Here is a 25,490-nt window from a genome sequence, read left to right on the forward strand (position 1 = left end):
TGCATTAGGATTTTCTTAGTTGACAAGAATTTGTATTTTTCGTTTTATCCCCACTTGCTTTTAAAAAACAATTGGTCAAGGACACTTGTATTATTTCAAAACAAAAGTGACAAGGCATTGTCCTTAAGGTGTCATTTTCTGAACCTGACACTTTACCTAACGCTAAATAAGGTCAGATCACAGGTATCTGGTTTTTGTTTTGTTTTAAATCTGTTTTCTTTTGAGTTGTTCTCTGATTCTCTTTTTACAGTTTGTATTAGTTGTGTAATCTATAAATGCTTCCCATTCTCACCTCCCACCCCCCGAAAAACATCGCTGAGCATTTGTGATATCTTCGTATTTGAGGGCAATGTTTGCTAGCATTTTAGTTAAGGGAACAGAATCGTTTCCTTCCGCTAGTCAGAGCCTCGGTTTTAACCGGACGATCGCAAGGCTTGAAGAGGACTCGGGCTCCAGGTCGCAGCCGTGCAGCCCCTTTCTAGGATGCAGGACCTGGAGACAGATGCAGACCAGTGTGGCGCTCAGGTCTGCTTTTGCGCCTAGGATAGCGCATGTGTACTGCCAAAGGAGGTAAAGTGGGTCCCTAAAGCTGGCGGCGTACAGCCTTTTGGGATACAGAGCCCCGGTACGTTTTAGGAAAGACCACCGCCTGGGACGCTGCCTTCCGGTGAGCTCCCCGCCCAGTGTTCGTGTTTACGCATGCGCACTTCCTCCGGCCTGTCCTCGCTTCCGGTGCGTCCTAAGTACCCGCAGCTCTGGTCGCCGGGCTCTGGCCTCCGGTAGGGGAGACTGCGGGGCCGGGACACCGGCAGGGGAAGCACCACGCGGGCGCAAGCTGTGCGGACTAGGGTCCGCGCGGCTGGGCGGAGGCTTGAGTGGAAACCGAGCGCGGGCGCTGAGCCCCGAAGCCGTGGTGGAGGCCGAAGGGGCAGGGCGTGCGGCGGCGGCGGCACCTGGCGCGGCTCGCTGCGGCCTCGGCGGTGAGTCCTGGGGGGCAGGTTGGGCCCCCGCTCTGGGTCCTCGGAGCAGCTGGGCCTGCGAGGGGATGGAGGTGGCGGGGTCGGCCTTGCCTGGAACCCTCGGGAGCCGTGGATCCTCAGCTGGGCCGGCGGTAGGGGCCACGGTTGGGCGAGCTCCGGAGCGCGCGGGCGAGGGAGGGTGTGGAATGATCCCGGGAGAGACTGTGGGTCGGGGGAGCAGGGCGGGCTGCGCAAGCCGAAGCGCTTTGTCTAGACAGGTGTGTCAGGAACGTGGCGTCCCGGGTCTCAGCTGTCTACGTTGGTCTGCGGCCCACCTGCCTCCTCTCGTATCAGATTCTCCCAAAGGTGTCTGTAAGCGTCAATCATGGCCTTTACTCTGTGTCTGCTGAGTCCCTCAGATCTGCTTTGTAGACTCACGCAGAGCAGTGCAGGACAGATCTCTTGTTGCCTCCATAGGTAAAGGAAGAGAGTGGGCCTGAGCAAGTGGGTGACTGGACCAAGGTCACCGGATTTCTTGGTAGGGATTGGTGATAGGACTCAAACTCCCAAGCTCATGTTCCCTCTACTGTATTGCTATTAAATGGGACTCACTTCCTTTATTCAGAGCATCCTATGGATTTTCTGGTCTTTAGTAGGTAAGAGTCAGTGAAAAAATAGATGAGTAAAATAGAAGTCATTTTTTCTCTGACATGTAATGGTGGCAGGTTATTTCAGTAGAATTCTATGTTCTTCCATGAAAATCTCAGCCCTTCACCATGTAACTGTGTGGGTTGTAACATGCACATGGCATTGCTGTGATTTGTTCTAGTTTTTTCTGAGGTCCCATTGGGACAATCTCCAATAAGACAGACTTACGGGGAAGTTCTGGGAACTTCCTGGATAGGTTTTCATGCAGGATATTCCTGCAGTGGTAGGGCAGATTGCGTGTAATGACACTGCTTGCATTTTTCTTTCCTAGATCTGTCTCTGCTTTCAGACTTCAACATTTTTCCAAGAGCAGTAGAAAATGAAAAAATCCCTGGTGAGTTTTTCTGTTCATGTGTTTATTCTTTGATTTGACTTACAGTATACTTTAGGAATTGAATAAAGGTTCCAACTTTACAGTGAAACACCAAAAGATAATAGATCAGGCAAAACAAGTTGTAATTAGTACTTGGCATTTTTATCTTGCCCATTCATGAAGATAACACAGTTCTTAAAGATTCTTGAAAACTAGAGTACAAATGTGTCTCATATCCTTGACATTCATGGCAAAAAAGGACAAAACCATCCATTGCTCACCTTACACTGAGTGTAAGCAGAATCATGTTTGTTTTCTCATGAATTTTAAAGATATCTTGGATGTAATTGTGACTAGCCTTCCCACATAACAACCCTTAAACCATTGCTACTGGTGTCTTACTTGTCCTTCATGAACGAGAAAGCAGAGTGTGTTCTGCTCAGGAAAGACTCTGTGTATACTTTTTATTCTTTTTTTTTTTTTTTTTTTTTTGGTGGGGGGATGTGGGGGATTGAACCCATAATCTCATGTTTACCAGGCAAGCACTTGAGCTGCTGAGCTAAATCCCCAGCCCCAACTTTTCTGGTGATTAAAACATTGCTGCCCTGCGAATGTATTGTTTTTACTGCCCAGTTTGGGGATGCACATAAATCATCTGAAGCAACAGCCTTTTCACCCTTAAATGAGCCTCCGCAAATAGTTCTCTCTGTAATCACTCTGGGTTACACAGGGACAGAGCAGTGATGAGTCCCAGGCAGTGGTGCCTTTATTTCCCATTTTGTCCTATAACACACAGTCCCACTGTGTCCCTGACACTCCCCAGTCCTGTTCTGGTAAAGGTTGCCAATGACCTAATGTATGCTTGCCTTAGGTCTCGCTAACTCATACACTGGCAGCTGTTCATCCATCCTTGGCTTAGCGCACTCTGCTGCCTCTTCCGTCAGTTTCATGGGCATCTCTGGGTTTCCTGTGTTCGTCCTCCTTCCCTCATGTACCCTCCCCCTGTGTTCCAACCACCAAGGCTCTGTTGGTTCCCCCACACGGGACCTCTGTCCAGCCACTTGGTGAATATCTCCATGGAATGTGTCCAAAAGGCACCTAAAGTTAACAGAAGTATTGGTTCAAAAAATCATTCTTTTCAGCTCTCCAGAGAATGGAATTCTTCCTAAACTTCTCCCTGCTCTGTTGTCACATGTAACTGTTTACACTTGTGGGTTTTGTGTTCGAATGGTTTTTATCCTTCCTCCTTACCATGTCTCTGCAGCCAGATAGAGACTGTATGTCTGTCTCTGGGCTGTGTCAGTGACTTCCTCTCTGTGCTGCTCCTCCTTCCTTTCCTCGCTCCACTCATTTCCCGCCTTGAGTGTTTCTGCTAATCAGATCCTGCTGGCTCCTCACAGGAGCCCCTCCAGAGGCTCCCTGAGTGACGAGGAAAACAAAGTTGCCAGTGAACTGGGAGGGAATAGAAGATGGAGAAAGGAGGTTTGAGAAAAGCCACAATGGTTTTTCCCATTTCAAACAGGTTGCTCACATGAGTGGCAGTGGCAGGACAGGATATGTGTTTTGCTAGGAGCTAGCCCAGGGCTTTTCTATATACAGCATCTGCCAGAGGAAGAGGGGCTGGTGGGGCTGGTACTAAGCCAAGTGTGAGAACCTGGAGTGTGAGGTCATGGAGTACTGTTCACGATGAAGTCCGGGGACAGAACCAACCGTAGGGTTCAGCCCTGCCCAGGTCCTGGGCCTCCTCAGGATTTACTTGGCTGGACCTTAAGGTAAATCCAGACTGGTGGGTTTAGGAAAGAATTGTTAGAATCAGACTTGGTTTGTTCTTAACTTACAAAATCCTGCCCCAAGGGGGAGAAGAGAAGTTGGCTCGTAGCTAGAGCAGAAATTGAAGTCCTGACAGGTGGTGGAAAGAATAACATGGGGGTGACCCAGTGGGGAATGAATACAGGTGATGTGTGGAGCAGAAGGGCTCCAGGCTGGAGGGCTCCCTGAGTCAGCCAGAGGAGACGGGGGTTGCTGATGTGAGCCGGAATGCACAGGGCGTGGTATCCCTCCTGTGTGCTCCTCTTCTCTGGGTAGTAGATCCTGCACCACTGAGAAGGAAAGTGAGGCTGAGGGCTTGATGGGAAGCCCTGTGGTGCAGCTGGGGGTTCTCTGCATCATTGACTGCCGCGTAGACAGTTTGCTCTTCAGGCAGCTCGAATCTTGCACGGTGCTTCACAGCGGGGAGCAGTGGAAACCAGTCATCCTCACAGACATGGCTCCTGCTCTGTGCCTGGAGTCCCAAAGAAGTCTCCTACACCTTGTTCCTCTCCTTACCTAGTGTTTTGTTTTTGTCTTAGCTGATAATGTCATAGTTCCTCAGATATGGAGTTGAGCTTTTTAAGAGGCCTTCCATGACCTCAAAGAGCTCCTGGTTTTCTTGGAGGAACAGTTGACAGAGTAATAAGAGGTGATGAGAGAGTATAGGTGGTACACGCCTGGGAAATCTGGAGTGACAGCAAAGCAGAAGTCTGGTTTTCAGCGCTGTCAGAATGTCCTGACCAGGTCACAGGGTAAAGGGTGGGTTCCCACAATGATGAAGTCTCTTGGGATGAGGATTTCAGACTTGTGGCTGAGTACCCAGAACAGCATAAGGTTGGGTGGTTGGGGGGCTGTACAGGGCTCTGGAGAGCCAGTTAAGGGACCAAAAGACAGGAGTGGAGATGAATATTGGGAAGAGCAGGACATCATCAGATAAAAAGATGTAATATATAGATTGATAGTGTGGAAAGCATGGAATGCTGGGTGTGGAGGTGGGAGTCAGAGGACTTGGCTTTCCAGCCTAGCTGGGCTCCCAGACAGACAGGGAGTAGGACAGTGTCTCAGCTGACCCCAAGCTCAAGAATGTCAGTGGAGGGGCTGGGGATTTAGCTCAGCGGCATAAGCGCCTGCCATGCAAGCAGGCAGTCGTGAGTTCAATCCCTGGTACCGATAAAAACAAAAAAGACAAAAAAAAAAAAAGAATGTCAGTGGAGGGGATGGGAGTAAGGGAATGGGGAGGGCACTCTTTGTCATGAGCAAGACTTAAGTTTGAGTATATTTGTATATTCTATTTAGAAGGCCTTTTCTTTGAGTGAATAGACTAAATTTTAGGGTAATTTTGTTACACAAATATCACAGAGTTTTCAGAGATTCCTCCTCTGGTAGCTTCCAGTTAGTAACACTTTGCATCAGTGCAGTACAGTTGATAAACCAAGATCAACACATTATTAAACCAATATCCACACATTATTATTATTTCCTAAAATAGCCTGGGCACAGAGGCACACACCTGTAATCTTAACTACTAGGAGGCCAAGGCAAAAGGATCACAAGTTCAAAGCCCACCTCAGCCAAAAAATAAAAATAGTGAAGAGCATGTCATGTCCCTGGGGTTGTTTTGAGAGTCTCATTATGTAGTTGAGACTAGCCTTGAACTTGGTATGTAGCCCACACTGGTCTCAAACTCACAGCAGTCCTCCTGCCTCAGCCTCCTGAGTGCTGGGATTACAGGTGTGTGCCACCACACCCAACTGTCCCTGGGAAATTTTTGATACAAGAGAATTCCAGTTTAAAATAGATTGAGTCCATTTGCATTTATTTTAGTCATAGGTATATTTCATCTCATTATATTTATCTTTGTTTTTATTTATAATTCACTCATATCATTTGCTTTTTTTCCTAAATTTTCCTAAATCAGTGACATCTCCACACTTCCTCTTCTCTCAAGTATTTGAAGGTCATGTGGCTGTTTTCGCCTATTGTACAGCAACTGGATTGACAGGTACAAGTGGATAGACCGCACAGGGAGGGATACACCACTGGAGTAAGCAAAAGTAGGCCGTCTTTTTCTAAGAAATGACTGGGTTGTTAGCACACAGCAAGGCAAGGTGATGAGATGTTCAAATTTCTGGAAGCTCACAGTTTTATCAGATTGGCCAGTGAGGGGTGGGGACATCTGGATGACAGATGGGCAGAGCTTCTGGAAGCTGCAGGGTTGCTGTCCGAGACAGTCTTCTCACCCAGTGGGGCAGTTGTGTCATGGATCAGTCTGGCTGGGGCAGGAGCCACTTGTCCACCACTGCATACCCGAACCAAGGTTAGGCCCTCTCACTTGCCCAGGCCAGCTGAGCCTGGTCCTGGACACCTAGCATCTGGAGCTGAGGGACAGCCTGACATCTTGGGAGTCATGCTTGTAGGACTCTTGACTGCATGCATGGATGGTTGCACACAGAGAAGCCAGCATTTTCAGAAATACTAGTTCATCTGGCCTTTCATAGCCTTTCTCCCCCCAGCCTTCCATGTCTGTCCTGCCTCTGTGTTTTGCAGAAATCATCTGAAGCCTTTGTTATTTCCATTTTATGAGCCTTTCTGGGCAAGTGCCTAAAACTCAGCAGCCAGCTAACCTTCCAATTGTTTAAACTTCTAGATTTTTGTTTTATTTTGTTTTGTATGGTTGTGCCAGGAATTGAACTGATGGCCTTGCATGTGTTAGGCAAATGCTGTACCACTAAGCCACATCCCCACCTCTTATTTTGAGAATTTCTTTGCAGTTTTGTTTTTTGGGGGGTTTTTTGTTTTGTTTTTTGGGGGTTTTTTGCCTTTGCCTCCCATGTAGCCTGGATTATAGGAGTTCACCACTGTGCCTGACTCCTTTATTTTATGGTTAATGTTCATTCCTGTTTTGAAAACAATAGCATACAATATTTGGCATTATCAGTTGATTCTACTGATGAGTACATATCATGTTCAGAAAGCTGTATTTTCCACAAAACCCCATTTTCTACTGGTATGGTAATGTGTGACAGGGGCCATTGTCACTGTACTATAGAACGATGATACTGAAGGAGCCAGTTGTAGTACTGGTGTATTTGTGAAAAGGATAGGTTTATTCAAAAGATGACATTTTAAGATGGAGTGTTACAAGTTCCCAGTAGCTATCTGTCCTCAGGAATGTGCTTCTTCTTTCCTTGAAAGTGTAAATGGGAAGAAAGGGGATTCAGAATTTGCAGCTGGAAATGGAAACAACCAGGTCAAGCTTATATTGGTATCTCATGTGGCAGGCTACAAACTTATCCTCCATAAGATAGAAAACTAGGCTGAGGAAGATATAGCTCAGTGGAAGAGTGCTTGCTTTTACATGTATGAAGCCCTGGGTTCAGTTCCTAGAATCACAAAACGAAGCAGAAAGAGAGAAAACTAGAATGAAAGTTGCTTGCTTTGCCTACTGCTTTGTTGATTGTGGCAAGAATTAGCATTTCCAAGTAGGCTGTAGGAGGAACAGGCTTAGAAATAGCAGTTGAATGTGCAGTATATTGAGTTTAAGATCTGTGACCTAAGTGTCTGAAGTTGAGGACAGATGCCTGGACTGGTGATAGAAATTCAGGAAATGCTGGTAGAGAGATGACAAATTAGCCAAGAAGTCAGGAAGGCTCACCATCAAAACAGCAAGTATATGTAGCAAAGAGAAAATGACCAGAGACTGAACCCCAGGACCATCCAACTTCAGGGTGACTTGGAGAGAGAGAGAGGTACCTGAGAAGAAATGGCTAAGAGGGAAGGGGAGAAGGGACACCGGTCATAGAATGTGTCCTAGAATCTGCGAGGTGCCCCACAGACCTTGTTCCTCCAGGGCTCTACCTCCTTGTTTGGTCTCTGGGTAGCCAAGATTGCTCCTGGCTTTTGGTCTTAATGTGTATCCATGAGCCCTGTGGCAGTGTGTCTGATAGGTGTTTTCCTTGTCAGTCTAACAAAGTATGCAGTGTTCGTGGCCAGCTTTTCCAGTGACATTGAGAAGATCTTGTCTCTATGTGCCCTTTCTACATCACCCAATTTGGGTCACGGTACCATTTCAGGGACCAGTGTCATTCAAGGATGTGGCTGTGGACTTCACCCAGGAGGAATGGCGGCAGCTGGATGCCAGTGAGAAGATGACTTACAGAGATGTGATGCTGGAGAACTATAGCAACCTCGTCTCTGTGGGTGAGGACATGCTTGCTCTCTCAGTTACTAAAATCCGTGGTAGTTCTCTCTGGTTTAATGACTTTAACTTGGAATTTTGATGGGACAAAGGTCAGTGCTTTGTTTGGGGCATCATGCAGGGCACTTTGGTGTTGTGGACCTCTCCAGTGAAAACTGATTTTCATCAAGCACAGGGCTCTTGCCCCACACGAGGCGACCCTGAAACCAAGCAGCCAGGCTCAAGTTCTCTTTCATTTCTCATTAACAGGGTGTCACATTATCAAACCGGATGTTATCATCAAGTTGGAGCAAGGAGAAGAGCCATGGATAGTAGAAGGAGCATTCCCACCTCAGAGCTGCCCAGGTGTGTTAGTGGAGGCAGAGAGGAGATTGGTAACTGGGGAATGTTTCTCCTAGAAGCCGATGGCCCCCAATCTTTTGAAGTGACTAAAGATAGTTACTTTTATGCTATAGGTACCTGACTTTCACTCCAGAAGATATCTTCCTTCCTCATAGAAACATGTTTATGGAGCTTTGTCCTGCTTACCACTACTCAGAATCCTTTCTCTTCAACCTTGAGGCTTTGAGCAATCTTCTAGCATTTTCAGTAACTCATTATCATAGATCTCTTTTGCTTTTAGCTATTTATAATTCTTTTTTTTTTAATGGAGCTTTTATATTGTTACCATCCTGGGTTTTTTTTTGCGGGGGGGCGGGGGGGGACTTTACTTTAAAATACCTCAGACTTATTACTATGCTCGGTTTCAATTTTTACTTCTCTTTCTTTGAAAGATTCTGAAATTTGCATCCTCTGCCTAAACGAGTAGTCTGTCTACTTGGCTTGTGTGTGATTGTACTTCATTTGATGGTGCTGGTCCTTCCTAAAATCCAACCCCTCCAAAGTTTGGTGGCAGCAACAACTGGTCTCCCTTTCTTCCCAGGTGCTCATTTTTATCTCAGCTCTTACTGTTTTAGTCCCAACACCTTAAATAGTGTCCTTTCACAGCAGCTGCTCAGTGGGCATTACATACATAAATGTTTGACTTGTCCTTCCACTTCCTCCAGAATGTCTTTCAAGGATCTGTTTCCACCTGCTGTGATTTCCTCAGAGGGCTTTAAGTGTTTCGGGTTTGCGTCTTTTTTGAGTCTGTTAAGTTTTTGTTTTTATACTGCACACACTGAAATTGACATGTCTGCCATCATTCTATAGACCCAGTGTCTTCTGTGACCACAGAGCTTCTCTTGTTCTCATATACCTGAACACTGATCATGAACGCTTCCAAACCCAATACCTTCTTCCCTTCCCTTACTAAATTATAGTATTCTTTTCTTTCCCTATAATAGTCCCTGTAGAATTAATAAAAATACTCTTGTCAGCAGGCATTACTGTCCTCTACAAGATGAATGGGTTTTGTCTTTTGTGAGATTGTTTTCTTTGTCTTCTTATGAATGGGTTTTATCTTTTGTGAGATTGTTTTTCTTTGTTTTCTTCTTCCTGGTACTAGAAATTGAACCCAGGGCTTTGTCACTAAGTTGCCCAGGCTGGGCTCAAACTTAAGATTCTCCTGTTACCTCAGCCTTTCAGAGGCTGGGCTTATAGGAATGTGACAACAAGTGTGTCATAATTCTCTGTATACTCAGTTTCCTTTGAGTTGATATAATCAAGGACTGTTCTCTGTCATGCCTGGATTGTTATAAATTCTAATTGGATTTACAAGGTGTCTTCATCTGAAGTCGCTGGTGATCTTATGCCTCGCCTCGAAAGACCGCCTCTCCCATTCATTATGGCTACCTGAGGGGAATTTAGCTTTTGTACCCTCACAAATCACCGTAGTATTGGAGAAGTAATTTCCCCAAATGTTTACTGAATTCATTTGATGCACACTTCTAATCTTCTCTTGAGACTGTCATCCCCGTGGCTTCATGTGTTGTTGACGTGTCCTGTGCTTTCCGGACAACATGCTTTTTAAGTCTGAGCTCACATTTCCAGCCTTTGTGAAAGTTCAGTTCCTTCCTGAATCTTAGCATTACTCCACTCTTCTTTCTTTCCACTCCATTCCACCTCAAGACAAAAACATAAAAGAAGTTCCATCTGATCAAGTCATCTGTACTCAGATAGGATACAGATTTTGCTTGAGCTTTTTGCCCTCCTGGATTATAATCCTATAAAGAAAAGCACATACTCTCCTCCCTCAGTATAGTGTCATAGGGTAGATATTTGTTCCTCTGAGGAGCCAGGTAAGTCAGGACTTTCTCATCTATTCTTCCAGAAATATAGATAGGCAGTTATTTCTGAATACACTTGCCTGAGTCATTTGCAAGTATGGGAAAAATCTTACATGATTCAGATTAAGAACAACTTCTCTAATTCTATTCAAAAGAAAAAGGAAATAGAGTCATGCTTCTAGGACATGGGTGACAGACCTATGGCATGCGTGCTGCAGCAGGCTGTTTGTATCACTGAAAGCTCTAAAATGTTCACCGTCGCTGATCTAAGAGATAAGTTCTCACTCAGACCAGGGAACAGAACTATCCGAGGTAATTTAAAACTCCTATGTTGCCTGGAGTGCTGATGTTCTCATACAAGGCCAAGCCACACTGTGTGAAATGATTTTATGGGTAATGCTTGGTCTCATCTTCAAGGGGAATGGAGTTACTTGCGGTAAGAAAGGATGTGGAAGCCTGGAAAATCCCTTTGAGGATAGGCTTTAAGTAGCCAGAGGCAAGAAGTGAGTAAAGGAAGTGAAATCGAAGAGCCAAGGTGTGGGGCCACAGCTGTGTGGGGCGTGTTAGCGTCACAGCGATCAGCAGGAGGCAGTGGCGCCTCAGATGCTGATCTGTCTCTGCCACCTTTTTATGACTGGACAAAAGTGAATTCTGATCACTTTCTTTAAAACCAAGTCCCCATTTGGGTGTATCTTGTGACTCTCCTCATCCATCACACAGTTTGGTTTCCTGGGACAGAGTAATGTTAATGGTGTCTCCTCCTAGCTTGGAGTCACTATGAATTCAATGGAAAATTATTGTTTATTGGGTTTCCTTCCCCGTCTCTATCCCCTTTTTTCCATTGCTTTTGAGCAGTAGGTTCCGGGAAGCTGTAGATTGAGGACATTAAGGTTAGCATGGTTTCACTTTGTATGGATGACAGCCAGGGTAATAGTCACACTCCCTTCAGAATTTCTGAAATGAGTAAAAATGAAAGCCACTCTTACGGGAGCAGACTGAGGCATCTGTCCTTAAGGTTTGAACACTAACCAACTCCCATGCAAACTTAGGTGGTGACAGTATGTCTAAACATAGGAAAAACAATTTCTGAACTTACTGAGCATATTCTGCTTTTTGCCAGAAGATATTCTGAGCACCTTGCTAACTGAACTAATCCCACAAAGTCCCTGGAGTTCAAGCTGTCATCTCCAGGTGATAGGTGGGATGCTGCCCACAAATCTCACTCAATCACCTCACCCTAGTTCTGCTCCACTGTCTGAATAGGAGCAAAAAGAATTGTACATTCAAGATGAATTCCATCCTAAATCACAGCATCACTAGAATATTTAAGAAATCTGAACTTTTGGAAGGGTGACCTGCTCTCTGGACCACATGTACTTACTATTGGACACAGATGTTCCAAGAATTTCTTTCAAAGTTCAGAGCGGGAACCCTAGTCACTGGCTCTAAACATGAAATTTAGGTGAAAATTGCAGGGCATAGTGGCTCATGCCTGTAACCCCAGCACTCAGGAGGCTAAGGCAAGAATTCAAGGCCAGCATGGCTACAAAACCATGTTCAAAGCCAGCCTGAACTACATAGTGAGACCCTGTCTCAAAGGAAGAAGAAAAAGAAAAAAAAAAAATCAGGTGTCTGTTTATTTGGCACCACTATATAGAATGGGGGAAAAGGCAAAGCAGGATGAATCACATAAAATAGTAAAAACACTGCCATAAAGGTCTTGACACGGGGAGAGACAGTGCCCTAGAGGACAATAACTCATCTGTCCCAAGGAGATAACGAAGTAATGCAGAGCCAAGTGTCATTCACCTCCAGGCTGAGCCCTGCTGCTGCCCTGTGGGTCTGCTCTGCCCTGTGTCCTTTTGTGCCTCTCTTCAGCCCTTCACCCAATATCCTTCCGCTACCACTCATCACTTTATGTCTTTATCTCACCTTGTAACTACCAGTTTTGAGCAAAATATTACAAAGTAGCAAAGATTAAAAATGCTGTGTTTTGTTAGTTCCTTTACCCACCACTGGAGGGTTGTGTGTGAAGGGGAGGCACTTTGTGTCTGTCAGTGAAGTAGTACCTGCCCCACCATGAGATGCTGTGTACCAGTCTTGTTCTCTACCTTGGGCTGGAGGATACACAAAAGTCAGTTTGTTTTGCCTCTTTTTAGATGAAGTCTGGCAAGCTGATGACCTGATGGAGAGAGTCCAGCAGGATGGACATACATTCTTCATCAATAAAACCCTGGTTGAAGAGAGAGGTAATGTTTCTGAGAAAGCATTCAGTGTAGAAATGAGCCCTGTTGCTTCAAGAAAAATATCCTCTAGATGTGATGCCTGTGAAAAGAGTTTAACATCTGTTTCAGAATATATTAGTAGTGATGGAAGCTATGCAAAAATGAAACCTGATGAATGTAGTGGGTGTGGAAAATCACTCCTCCACATTAAGCTTGAGAAAATGCATCCAGATGAGTGTGGAGCAACTTATGACATAAAAGAAGAGAATATTTATCAGAAAGTGCATATTTTGGAGAAACCTTTTGAATACATCGAGTGCCAGAAAACCTTCCAAAAGGACCCAGTTTTTGTTAATCACATGGAGGAAAAGCCCTATGATTGGAATGAGTCTGAAATAGCCTTTCTCCAAATGTCAGACCTCAGTGGCCATCAGAGATCTCACATGGACATGAAGTCTTATGAATGCCGAGAATGTGGGAAGTCCTTCTGTAAAAAGTCAAAATTCATTATTCATCAGAGGACTCACACAGGAGAGAAACCTTATAAATGTAACCAGTGCGGGAAGTCTTTCTGCCAGAAGGGAACGCTCACGGTACACCAGAGGACCCACACAGGGGAGAAGCCCTATGAATGCAATGAATGTGGGAAAAACTTCTACCAGAAACTCCACCTTATCCAACACCAGAGAACTCACTCAGGAGAGAAACCCTATGAATGCAGTTATTGTGGGAAAGCCTTCTGCCAGAAGACACACCTCACACAGCACCAGAGAACACACTCAGGAGAGAGGCCCTATGTGTGTCATGACTGTGGCAAGACCTTCTCGCAAAAGTCAGCACTTAATGACCACCAGAAGATTCACACAGGTGTGAAGCTGTACAAATGCAGTGAGTGTGGCAAATGCTTCTGCCGCAAATCCACGCTCACAACCCACTTGAGGACACACACAGGAGAGAAGCCGTACGAGTGCAATGAGTGTGGGAAGTTTTTCTCACGTCTCTCGTACCTTACTGTGCACTATCGCACCCACTCTGGGGAGAAGCCCTATGAGTGTGCTGAGTGTGGGAAAACTTTCTACTTGAACTCAGCCCTGCTTCGGCACCAGAGGGTGCACACAGGGGAGAAGCCATATGAGTGCAGTGAGTGTGGCAAGCTGTTTTCCCAGCTCTCCTATCTCACCATCCATCATCGGACACACTCTGGAGTGAAGCCCTACGAGTGCAGTGAGTGTGGGAAAACCTTCTACCAGAACTCGGCCCTGTGCAGACACCGCAGGATCCACCGAGGAGAGAAGCCCTATGAGTGCTATATCTGTGGGAAGTTCTTCTCTCAGATGTCCTACCTCACCATCCACCACAGAATCCACTCAGGAGAGAAGCCCTATGAATGTAGTGAGTGTGGGAAAACCTTCTGCCAGAACTCAGCCCTTAACAGACACCAGAGAACACACACAGGGGAGAAAGCCTATGAGTGCTATGAATGTGGGAAGTGCTTCTCCCAGATGTCCTATCTCACCATCCATCACCGGATCCATTCTGGAGAGAAGCCCTTCGAATGTAACGAGTGTGGAAAAGCCTTCTCCCGGATGTCATACCTCACTGTGCACTACAGAACCCATTCAGGAGAGAAACCCTATGAATGTACTGAGTGTGGGAAGAAATTCTACCACAAGTCAGCATTCAATAGCCATCAGAGAATCCATAGGAAAGGGAACGTGAATGTAATTGATGTGGGACAGCTTCTCTGACCTCACACAGCCCTTTCATAACAGTGAGCAAGAAACTTCTATCAGAAATCAAACACTACTACACAGTTGGATTGTGTATCCATGGGTTCTATATATCTGGATTCAACCAGTCAAAAGTATTTGGTAAAAAAATTGTAACTGTACTGAACACATGCAGACTTTTCTTGTTATTACCTATACAATATAGTACAACAATTGAACAATTATTTGCATTATATTAGTTATAAGTAACCTAGAGGCAGTCTGAACTGTATGGGAGGATTACATGGATTATATGCAAAAACTGCACAGTTTTACCAAAGGGCCTAACATCTGCAGATGATATTGGGAGGGGAAGGTCTTGGAACCAACACCCACTTCCATCCCAACCTCATAGAAGAGGCACTGCATCTGAGAACTCATACAGATGAGTGTGAATAAGCCCATGCTTTGGTCATTGATTGATATTCGCAAGGCAGAAAACAAGATTGTACCAAGACCCTATAACTCATTAAATACTAGACTGTATAGGAAAAAAAATATATTACTATTTAGAATATATATGTATGTATGTATGTGTGAAATAGAGTATGTTTCACCAAGGAATCAAACTGCTTTGCATATCAGGGAATTCTGTCAGTTTTAGGAATGTGGAAATATACTCTTCTGGAAATTGTTAATACTAGAAGACAGTGCCAGTGTAAAAACAAATTTGTAAAAAAACAAAACAAAAGAAAACAAAAAACAAGATATCTTCTGTGAGAAAACATACAATTTATAAACATGTAAAATCATAAGGATAACTAGCCAAGTCTGCAGCATTAAATTCATGAATAAAATAGCTCTTGAAGAAGTTGTTTTAGTATTTATAGAAACTGTATGGTGAGCATTGTATCTTTATGAATTTGTAACTCATATTGTAAGATTGCTCATTCCAAGTAGCTCTACCATGTTAATATTTTAGTATGCATTGCCATTGAAACAACATTTGGTAGGTTTAAAGTATATTTGTATTCTTCCTTGGTATTATAAATATGCACTTGATCACTGTTAGTGAACTACATTATCCTTTTAAAAAACAATGTTTTTTATAATGTCTTTAATTATAGATGAGTCAGCAAAAGAGATAAATATGTATAACATAGAATTTTTTAAAAATCCTGCATAGATGATTTTAAATTAAGCCAGAATTCTCCAGGAATGAAAAATAGCTTTAGTACTTAACGCACTCTGCACAACTAAAAAATGAACTTAAAATATTACCACTTCTGCTTTTAATCTGTTGTTTATTTGGATGGTTGAGTGTGTGTGGAACGCAGGGACTAATGTCAGAGTTATTTGTCTTTTTCTGATCTTGTAGTGCTGATGAGCACTTGCTCTTCATTTATGAAGGAAGTGAGGAAGTGGAGTTTGTGGCAGACTTTGTTGTGACTCCACCAATCACTCTGCCCTCAACTTTCCTGGCAGTGTCTGGGTACCCTCTGCTCCTCAGGGGACAGGAGGTAAATCCTTGTTAGTTTTGATCACTAGTAATCATTCTCACTGCCAGCAGTTGCTCTCAGTGGTCATAAGGACCCAAGACTAGACAGATGAACAAACCCTCCTGACAGGTTATTTCTGGAAAAAGTTTCCCCAAAGATTCAAGGACTCAAGCAACACAAAATAGGGTCTTTTCATGACAATGACCTTATCTGGATATGGTTCATTGTACTTTCTTCCAGCAAGGGCTTATGGTTTATTCATGACCTTCACAGGAAGACTGGAAGATTCAGGAACTTGGATGACAGAGTCATTGAACCAGCCCTGTGGCCACTTGATGTCTGGTCTGTTTCATTTGTGAGAGATTGTATTTATTTTTAAGCTAGTTGACTTAGAATGCTCTGTTGCTAATAACTGAAGACATTCTGAAACAGTTACACTTTGTAGAAGTTATGGAATCCAGAAGGACTTCAGGTAAATCATTTATTTTGAGGTGTTGATACAGAGATATTATTTTCTGTAAATTGTAACACAAATAGTTTTGAGCATTGGAAATCAACTTGAAACAATTAAATGTGTATGCCTCCTTAAACTGCCTATCATTTACCTGAAAAATTACATTTTTCTAGTGTATGAAATAAATTTCATTAAGGTAATTTATTGTGGGTTATTACCATTAGCTCACAATATATAGTGTGAGGTAAGGATCTGGTTTTACTTTTAAATGATTGACTTTATGGCCTACGTCATTGAGTAACTTACCTCTTTACACCACTGAGCTGAAATGCTGTGTTTTTCATAAATATCATACATGGCTCCTGTTGTTAGTGCTCAGCAGTTTTTTCCATATTCTTTTGATTGTGATTATGTTACATAACAGTAATTAAGAGTCTGGTTACTTGTATAGTTGATCATATAGTCTGAAGTAGGATCCAAAAGTTCAGAATATATATGTTGAAATGATTATCCCCAAAGGTTTCCACACTAGTGCATTGTAGCTTAGTTACACATATAAGCTTTAAGAAAAATAAAGTAAAATGAATATATGCTGGCAACACTATCTGTTAATACTGAGGCCACATTCTGAGGCCAAGTTTGGCCCCTCTCCTTCCCTGTCTTCTGTATTCTGTCTTGCTGTGCCTGGCTGTGCTGTTGGTGAGGCTCCTCAAAGAGGGCTGTATGATAAGCCATGTGACTACAAGCCAAATAATGGCCAGCTTTGTAGACTGCTTCTAGCTTAACAAAATGAAGGAAACACATTTTTAAAATTATGTTGCTGTGTTGTTAATATAGAGATAACTGTATTAAAATAAATTACTTTTACTTTTCATTTACTTTAAAGTTTGTAGCTCCTGCTAAAATGATGAACTAGCATGGACCGCTGGCCTGTTTCCAAAGCCCAATACTGTGCAGTCATAAAAGTGATAGCTCTGTAATCTGGGTGTCATGGTGCACACCTGTAATCCCAGCTACCCAAGAGCCTGAGGCAGGAGGGGCTACCAGAATGACGGAGTGTGCAGAGGAAGGAGCATCCTAGGAAAAAGGAACCGAGAAAAAGTTTCATAACCTAACACTATCAGCAGCCCTTCATGTCTGCCTTCCTCCCTTCTTCCTTTTCTCTGTCCTTCTTCCCTTCCTTCCCTTCTCGTTCCCCCAACACCCATACTGGGAATTGAATCCAGAACCTTCACCCTGAGCTACATTCCCTGCCCTTTTTTAATTTTTTTATTTTGAGAGTGACTCATCAACTGACCAAGTTGCCGGGCTGCGTTTGAATTTAAGATTTCCCTGCCTTGGCCTCCCTGAGTGCTGAGATTATAGGCATGTAACACCGTACCCAAGCATTCACATTTTCTGTCCTGAACTATTCATTTAAAAAGTCCAATAGATTAACTCCACACCCCGTATCATAAGTCGCCATGCCCTGGCACTTGAAAGCACAGTTCTTAGAAAGGGGGGTACCCTCAGTAGGGCTGCCTGGCATCTTAGACACCTTCCAAAGGCATACCTATTCAAACTTATGATACCTTGCCCAAAAAGTTCCCAGTGGCTCCCAAGAGCCTACCACTTGTTCATTGGAGGCAGCTTGAGGAGACACCTTGGCCCTCAGCGAGTGATAGCCATGCTGTAAGGATGATCTATGGCTTGTCTTAGGCCAAGCACTTGTGGTGAAGTTCCCAGCCACTACTGGGTACTGAGAATGGCCCAAGCTGACTGAAGAGTGGGCCACCTCCATGGGCAGTTAATAGAGACTAAATTTAAATAAAAATCCCAGGGCTGGGGATATAGCTCAGCAGCACAAGTACCTGCCTGTTAAGCATGAAGTCATGAGTTTGATCCCTAGTACCAAAAAAAAAAAAAAAAAATCCAGCCCCAACCTAAAGGATGTGGAGAAGGGATGTCAGTCCACTCAAAAGGTCATCCTAGGAATGAACATAGGAAAAGCCAAGAAAGTCTCAAAGAAGAATGAAGAAGGACTTGCCCTTTACAAGTGGGGAAGTATCCATAAAGCAAGAACAATGAAGACATGACTCCCTTTAGGACTACTGCAAAATAGTTGAGTAAAAGAGAACAAACCCAGTCAGAACAACATATGTAAGCAGAGTAGAGACCAAAACTGCATACAAGAGAAAACTCACTGCAGCCCAAGTCAAATCAAAGGAAATACTTTCTGTGTAGGTCTCCCATTGCAAAATTCTCACACATATTCAGTGTCCTCTCATAGATCAGGTTACCCTCCCTAAAACGCCAGGTGGGGCAAAAGGGCCATGTGGTGACTGGTGCCTAGGAAATAGGTCATCCTGTGCACTTCACTGCTCTTCCTAGGATTGGTACACGAGGGCTAAGCAGAAAAAGATAAAGCCACTGGAAACAATAATTTAGTATATGATGAAGATAGCATTTTAAATCAGGAACAAAAGATAGATTTGCTAAATGGTTATGGAGAGCCCACCATTCTCTGAGATATTGAAGATTAGGTGCTTCTATCAAGGCTAATCTTTGTTTTAAAAGGTGGAAAGGGGGCTGGGGATTTAGCTCAGTGGCATAAGTGCCTGCCTTACAAGTGTGAGGTCATGAGTTTGATCCCAGTACCAAAAATAAAATAAGGAAAGGTCAATGAGTCATTTCTTTAAAAGTTTTTTTGAATAAGCGAAATAATACATACGTAGTTTTATCAATCAGCTTTCTTGTTGCTAGCACACAATATTGGGTGCCAACTTAAAGGAGGTGCTTAACTTAGCTTACAGATTCAGTGGATTCAGTCTATGGTTAGCTGGCTCCAAAGCAAGGACATCATGGAGGAAAAGTGTCACAAAGCAAATTGCCTAGTTCATGACAGCTGGGAAGCAGAGTAGGGAAACAGTGCTAGAGGGGAAGGGGCAAGGGACCAGATATAGACCTCAAGGCCACACCTCCACGACCCATGCAGACACATCCAGGAGTGTGCTTTACTAATCTACTGAGAGCTCCCAAACTAATCAAGTTGACAACCTATCTTAACCACCACACTTAATCTCCAAAGTAAATTCCATGATTTCAAACGAGATAACATTCAATTACCTGGAAATTTACAGAACAAAAATGCTGTATCACTTTTCTCAGAAGGAATCTTGTCCCTGAATTGCTATATCTAACATTGTGAATTTTATGATTTTTTTGTTGGGAGCGGTGCTGGGAATGAACTCAGGTCCTCATGCATGCTAAGCACATGTTCTACTACTGAGCTAACTTTAGCCCGTGGACTAAGTAATTATTTTTTTGAAATGTATCTGCCTTCAAAGCTAGAATGTATTCTAGCAATGAGTTACTGAAAAACCTCAACTTCAGGTTTAAACAATAGGGAAATAATGACCTCAAAATGTTCCCAAGACAGAGCCACATCAGAGCTAATCCATTCAACTCTACACTATCTATGACAAGGTCTGTTTGCTCACCAGCCTCCACTTACCAGCTGAGTCACAAGATCCAACCTATGGTGTCACCTAGATAGTCCATCTCATTCTGCCTTTGTCTCTTTATTGGAGAGGAAATCATCCCCAAAAGTTACCCAGAATCTCCTTAAACATTCTAGTAGCCACTGTCTGTCTTATGCCGAGCACCAATAGTCACTGATAGGTAAGGGAAAACCATGCTACATCAGGGTGCTCCAGTAAGACCCTCACAGAGCTACCTCCCAGTGTGCTAGGAGATGCAGATGAGCTAAGTGGACAGGGTTAGGGCACAGTAGCTGCCACCTTATTACATAAGTGGTTCCTGAGCTTCAACTGGAGTGTGCCATTGACTCCTGCAGGCACAACCCAACAGGGCAGTAGAAAAATAGAAATGTTTCTCTACACAGCACTTCAATGCCAGTGCAATGTGTGGTTTGCCACCAGCTCTCACTGTGAATTTGTATGTATAGTGCCTCTGTGTCTTCTCCTTGTGTGTCTACTAATATTTGTTTACTGAAGGCTGACTTCGCATAGAAGAATTTCCCACATTCATCACACTTAAAGGGATTCTCTGCTATATGAGTTCTCTGTCTCTCTTGTTTTTAGTATGAGTTCTCTTATATAGTCATGGTTGACATGCTGACAAATTTTCTGGCAGTCATTACATTTGTAGGGTTTCTCTGACTGGGTTCTTAAATAGTACAGGTAACTTTTATAGAAGGTACATTCTTTTCTACGTTCTCCACATTAATGGAGATTCTTTCCTGTGTGATGTCTTTGACAAATATTAATGTGAGAATTCACATAAAACACCTTCCCACATTCAGTATACTCATGAGCTTTCTTCTTAGGATGAGGGCTGTAAAGTGCTGATTTTTCCCCAGGGATTGAACATAGGCCCTTTCACTGAGCTACACTCTCAGCCCCTTAATTATATAGAGACAGGATCTCACTGTCACTGAATTACCCAGGCTCAGTTTAAACTTGTGATCCTCCTGCCTCAGGCTTCCAGCATGGTGGAATTACAGGCATAAGACACCTCATCGGGCAGGAGACTGACTTTTTGCAAGACTTCTTGCATCCATGCCACATGTAGGGTTTCTCTTCTTTTTGAGTTCAGTGATGGATGACAAGGATCAAGGATTTGCCAAATATATTCTACTCATAGGTGGTTTTTTCCCCCAGTGTGAATTTTCTGGTGTTTACTGAAATTTGACTTTACACAGAAGGCTTTGTCACATTCTTGATGGCTATAAAGTTCCTCCCCTGTGTGTACTTGATGTATAATCAGGACTGACTTGAGCACAGTATCTCACACTTGGTGCAATTACAAGGTTTCTCTCCTGTATTTCTCTCCTAACATTTAAGACTGACTCTTTTTGTGTTTGGAACTGGAGATTGAACCCAGGGCCTTAGCACTAAGCTAAATCCCCAACTTTTTGTATTATTTTGAGACAAAGTCTCAGTAGGTCACTAAATTATCCAGGCTTTACTTGAGCTTACAGTCCTCCTGCCTGAGCTTTCCAGAGTGCTGGGATTACAGGCATGTACCACCACACTTGGCTTAGGGCTAATTTACAGTAGAAAAACTTCCCACACTTAGCACACTTGCATGATTCCCTTCCCTGACCACAAACATTTCTACAAGATTTTTCCCACACATCACACACATATGTCTTCTGGTGTCCAGTGAGGTCTGACTTCACAAAGGACTGGCAACATTCCTGATATCCTTTGGGCTTCTGCCCTGTGAGAATCTCAGATGGACTCTCAGGCTTCTGCACACCCATTGCACCCACTGGAGTTCTCCACTGTGGTCTACCAGTCTGTGAGGAGATTTTGCAGGGAGCTTTACCACATGCCATTTATTCGTGAGATTTCTCCAGGGTGAGTTCTCTGTGCATCTGTGAGTTGTGATTTCAGGAAGGTTTCCCCACATGTTGTTTTACATGAGTCCTCTCATGTGTGTCCTCTGATGATCAGTGAAGTGTGGATCCCAGGAAAACGGTTTCCTGCAATACATACATTCAAAGGTGTCCTCTCTTGCATGAGTCCTAGGATCTGAAGTGAGCGGAGGCTCTTTGCTGACAGCCTTCTTGCTTGCTTTGGCTTTGTGGGTGTACTCCCCAGTGTTAACTTTTCAGCATTTACAAATGGCTGACCTCTCACATTCCTTAACTTTGGGGTGATCTTTCTCTTAGTATCATGGGGGACTTGGTGACTGGCATGACATTGATGCTGTCTCCAGACTCCACACAGTCATACAGCTTCCCTGCTGTTTTTGCCGTCTCTTAAGGGATGCTAACTGCCTAAATGGGGAAGGCTTTTCTACCCCTTGTTGTCTCCCAAACCTAGTACGAAGCTTGAGCTTCGTATTAATCAAAAGGATCAACAGTACAAGCTTGTGGTTTCCCATCTCAATTATGCTCTTCAGATTTATCAGATTTTTCTCCAGTGTGAAGATTTTCTTGCTTATGATCAAGAGACAACTTCCCATGATTATTAATCTCATTTAGCACTAACACTTGGTTCTGAACCATGTTTCAGAGGCATTCCACATTGAGTGTGTCTCCTGTAGAGACTGAGTTTGTATCCAACTCTTAGTGTGCTGCTGTGGAGACGGGAATGTGTCTTGCTTTTCTTGGCTTCTCTTTATCAAACCATTTAACCTTTAGATTTCTCAGAATGAGAAAAACTAAGTGTACTTTAAAATGTCAATACATGACCTTTGTAAGTGTGATTTATCACTGAAACTATTTTCAGGCTCCTGGGATAAAGTCCCAGGTATATATTTCTCTTTAGTTAGAAAAAATAAAAATAAGAAACCACTTGTTCTAATGGAAAGAAGAGTAAAATTAACAGTGAACACAGATTTGCTCTTTTAAAAATAATACCTTTCCCCACTGAGAAATGAAGGTGACATTAGCACAAGGAGCAGTGAGTGAAGGGCTGAGTAGGAGAGAAGCTCACTGTCAGTGAGCCCAGCAGTAACCATGAACGGGAAAGAGAGTGAGAACGGAGGTCACACGTCAGCATGTTCAGGACAAATGCCATAGGAAGCTTCAGGCAGAATCCCAGCACTCTGGGAGGCTGAGGCAGGAAGATTACAAGCTTGAGCCCAGCCTGGATAACTTAGTGACGTAGAAAAACCTGCATCAATTTTTTTAAAAAGAAAGGGCTGAGGCTGTAGCTCCTTGTGAAGGCCTGGGTTCACTCCCCCGTGTGAAGGACGGGGAGGAAGAGGAAGAAGTGAAGGAAAAGAAGAAGGAAGAGAGGAAAAGGAAGAAGCTGCTTTAGCCAAAGCGTAAAACACCATCTTTATCTATATAGCAGACCACCCATATAAATGAATAAGATTTATATGAGTATTCCAGGTACCCTTATAAAAGCCTACAATAAATACTTTTTAAAATAATTGCTCCCCAACACAAGTCGCAAGTATGACACAGATTTACACCTCAGTGACTGCTTTTCAGCCTTGGCTCTACTATAAACTCAGATATCTTCCAAGATCCACATCTGTCGGTGTGTTGTTTTTCTGACTTCATTTTGTTCAGAGCTGCATTCAGCTTGCTTTATGTTACCACTTGGAGGAATCTGGTGGGGGCTTTCAGATTGTCCCACCTCATTGCTCCTAGGGTTTGCCTTTGGTGAACCGAATGTCTGGGGTTGCATCTTGTTTAAATGTCTTCTCATTTCTTTTCGTTTTTTTTTTTTTTTTTTTTTTTTTTTTTTTTTTTTAGTTTAATTTCTGGGATGGTGCCTGTAGGTTGCCTACGGTGGGTTGCTTTATTGGTGGTACTTAGGACACTTAGGTGATGGTTACTTCTCTGAGGTATCTTCCAGGTGTAGCTGGTTTTGGGGTTTTGAGCCTTTCAGAAGATTTTACCTCTTCAGTTTGTTGGAGATGAGAAGTTGCTTGCTTGGCCTACCCCTGGTTCTTTAGCACTGTGCCACAGTATTTTCTGTGAACCTTACATAATCTCAGTCATGGATTATTAGGCCCAACAGCTGTTTAGAACAATTATTTCAGTTTTGGCTGTAGTGGTACCAATAGCATCAAACTCAGCGTATAAAACAAACTAAGCTAACCCTTAATTTGCAGCTTTTAACCATATGAACTAGATTGGTAATTATTCAGCAAAATGTGAAACAGATCAGATAATTATATGCAATATGTAAGTCCATAAAGTGTCATTTTTGCCTTCAGGATTAAAATTTAAAATGGATTAAGGAGAATATAGATAAGTGGGAGAAGAGAAAGAGATTAGAAGTAGGATTGGAGGACAAAAATGGATCTCATCAACTTGGGGAAACTGGTACAGAAACCTAAGGGAAAAGATATGTGGATGAGATGAAAGATAGAACAGAACCACACCCACGAAGAGGTTAGGAATCACTCTCACACTCATACAATGAAATACAGAAATAAAAAACAAATAAAACAAAGAAAAAAATAGTCCACTTCCAGGATTCTCTCTGGGTTCACTAGCAGATAGTCTGTGGAGACCGAGTCCCAAATTGTGCCACTGTCGCCCAGCAAGCCAGCTGTTGCTTTATGGGGGAGTAGTGGACAACCTTAGCAGGCCTGGCCTGAGCCACACTCAGTGGGCTCGCTGCAGCCCAAGCAGTTTCCATGGGTCTGCACCCAGCTAGGATCTGCTGCAGGAAGCAGGCAGCAGTTCTGACTCCAAGCTTATCTGCCTGACTCCAAAAGTGACTCCCGGCCAGTCACTGTCTCCTGTGGGAAGACTGAGACCTCTGCACTCATTATCAGCCAGTGCAGTCCTCCACATCTGCTGCCACCCTCCACTGCCACATCTCTGCAGAGTCCTCTGAGGTTGCCAGCGATCACTGCAACCCCAGGTTCAAACAACTCCTCTCAAACGGTGAGACTGGCTCCAGAGAGGTGCCACCAGCTACCACCTTCTTCATTGGAGTTTTACTGTTTACTCTGTACGCTTCAATTCACACTTCAGATTCTTCCTGGGTCCAGGAGGTCCACTCCTTCCCTTCTTGTCTTAGTGACTCGCAGGGAGGCTGTTTTCTCTGCTGCTTATTGCTCCATCGTCTTCCTAGAAGTCTCTTGTCTTGCTTTTATAAAATCTGGACCATTTAACTCTAATTAGAAGCAATTACTGCATACTTTTCAAAAACAATTTTATCCAAGCTGGGTGTGGTAGCACATGTCTATAATCCCAGTACTTGGGATGCTGAGTCAGAGGGTTGCCATGAGTTTGAGGCCAGAACCACATATTCTTCTCTTTAGATGTCCTCGTCCAAAAGATGACCCCTTCCAAACGCAACAAAAGTAAAGTATATCTGGGATCAACAGTTAAATCTTTTTCAAGCATAATGTGTATCTCTGTATGAAATAGTATTCAGTAAATACTTGAAAATGTAGAAATCATTCATTCCTACCTGTGCATGAGCCTCTTCACAGCAGTAGAGCTCAGTCAGGTGCAACTACAAGTAGGTTATTATAAGGTATTGAAATTTCTTCTAGACAATTTTTCTTTTAATCTAAGTGCCTTTTGATGTTACCGCCTACTGTTGTTAAATAAAGTTTGTTGCAATTTTTTTTTAAGAAGATGTATCTTAAGTAATACAGGAAAACTCTATGCTAATGGCTTGGTGACGTGACAACACACGTGCTTTAGCTTTAAAATATACAAAAACAAATACGGTGGTCCTTCATTCAGGATCTCCCATGTATACCAAAATCCACAGATGCTTGTCTTTTAGATAAAATGACATCGTATTTACATATAACCTATGCATATACTCCCATGTTTTTAAATCATCCCCTGATTACTTATGGTACTTAGTAGAATGCAAATGTTATACCAATAGTTGCTATACTGTATTGTTTATAGAGCAGTGAAAAGACAAATTTGGCCTATGTTAAGTACAGTACAATAATTTTCAAGCCA

General features: G+C 43.3%; 1 protein-coding gene across 6 annotated transcripts; it reads left to right on the forward strand.

Annotated features, from left to right (window-relative positions):
• Positions 1–426: 426 nt before the first annotated feature.
• Znf12 (zinc finger protein 12) lies at positions 427–16,959 on the forward strand. 6 transcript variants are annotated; one of them, XM_005003713.4, is made up of 5 exons: positions 427–980; positions 1,939–2,001; positions 7,863–7,989; positions 8,237–8,332; positions 12,354–16,959. In XM_005003713.4, exons 2-5 carry the CDS (start codon positions 1,987–1,989, stop codon positions 14,165–14,167), a joined length of 2,052 nt encoding a protein of 683 aa, XP_005003770.1. In that variant the 5' UTR covers positions 427–980; positions 1,939–1,986; the 3' UTR covers positions 14,168–16,959. The 6 variants fall into 6 exon arrangements, with proteins under 6 accessions (XP_005003770.1, XP_023420952.1, XP_063090193.1 ...); XM_063234121.1 differs by lacking the exon at positions 427–980 and adding an exon at positions 1,180–1,497; XM_063234122.1 differs by lacking the exon at positions 427–980 and adding an exon at positions 5,708–5,791 and having other exon boundaries at positions 1,963–2,001.
• Positions 16,960–25,490: the final 8,531 nt, after the last annotated feature.

Source organism: Cavia porcellus, unplaced genomic scaffold, assembly GCF_034190915.1.
Source record: "Cavia porcellus strain 051 isolate PalLab524CR breed Dunkin Hartley unplaced genomic scaffold, mCavPor4.1 scaffold_23, whole genome shotgun sequence".
NCBI classification, from domain to species: domain Eukaryota; kingdom Metazoa; phylum Chordata; class Mammalia; order Rodentia; family Caviidae; genus Cavia; species Cavia porcellus.

Excerpts from the sequence above, each read along its gene's own strand:
- Znf12 (XM_005003713.4), top strand. Across the intron at positions 7,990-8,236 it reads TAGCAACCTCGTCTCTGTGG|GGTGTCACATTATCAAACCG; the intron begins GTGAGGACATGC and ends TCTCATTAACAG. Across the intron at positions 8,333-12,353 it reads CCCACCTCAGAGCTGCCCAG|ATGAAGTCTGGCAAGCTGAT; the intron begins GTGTGTTAGTGG and ends GCCTCTTTTTAG.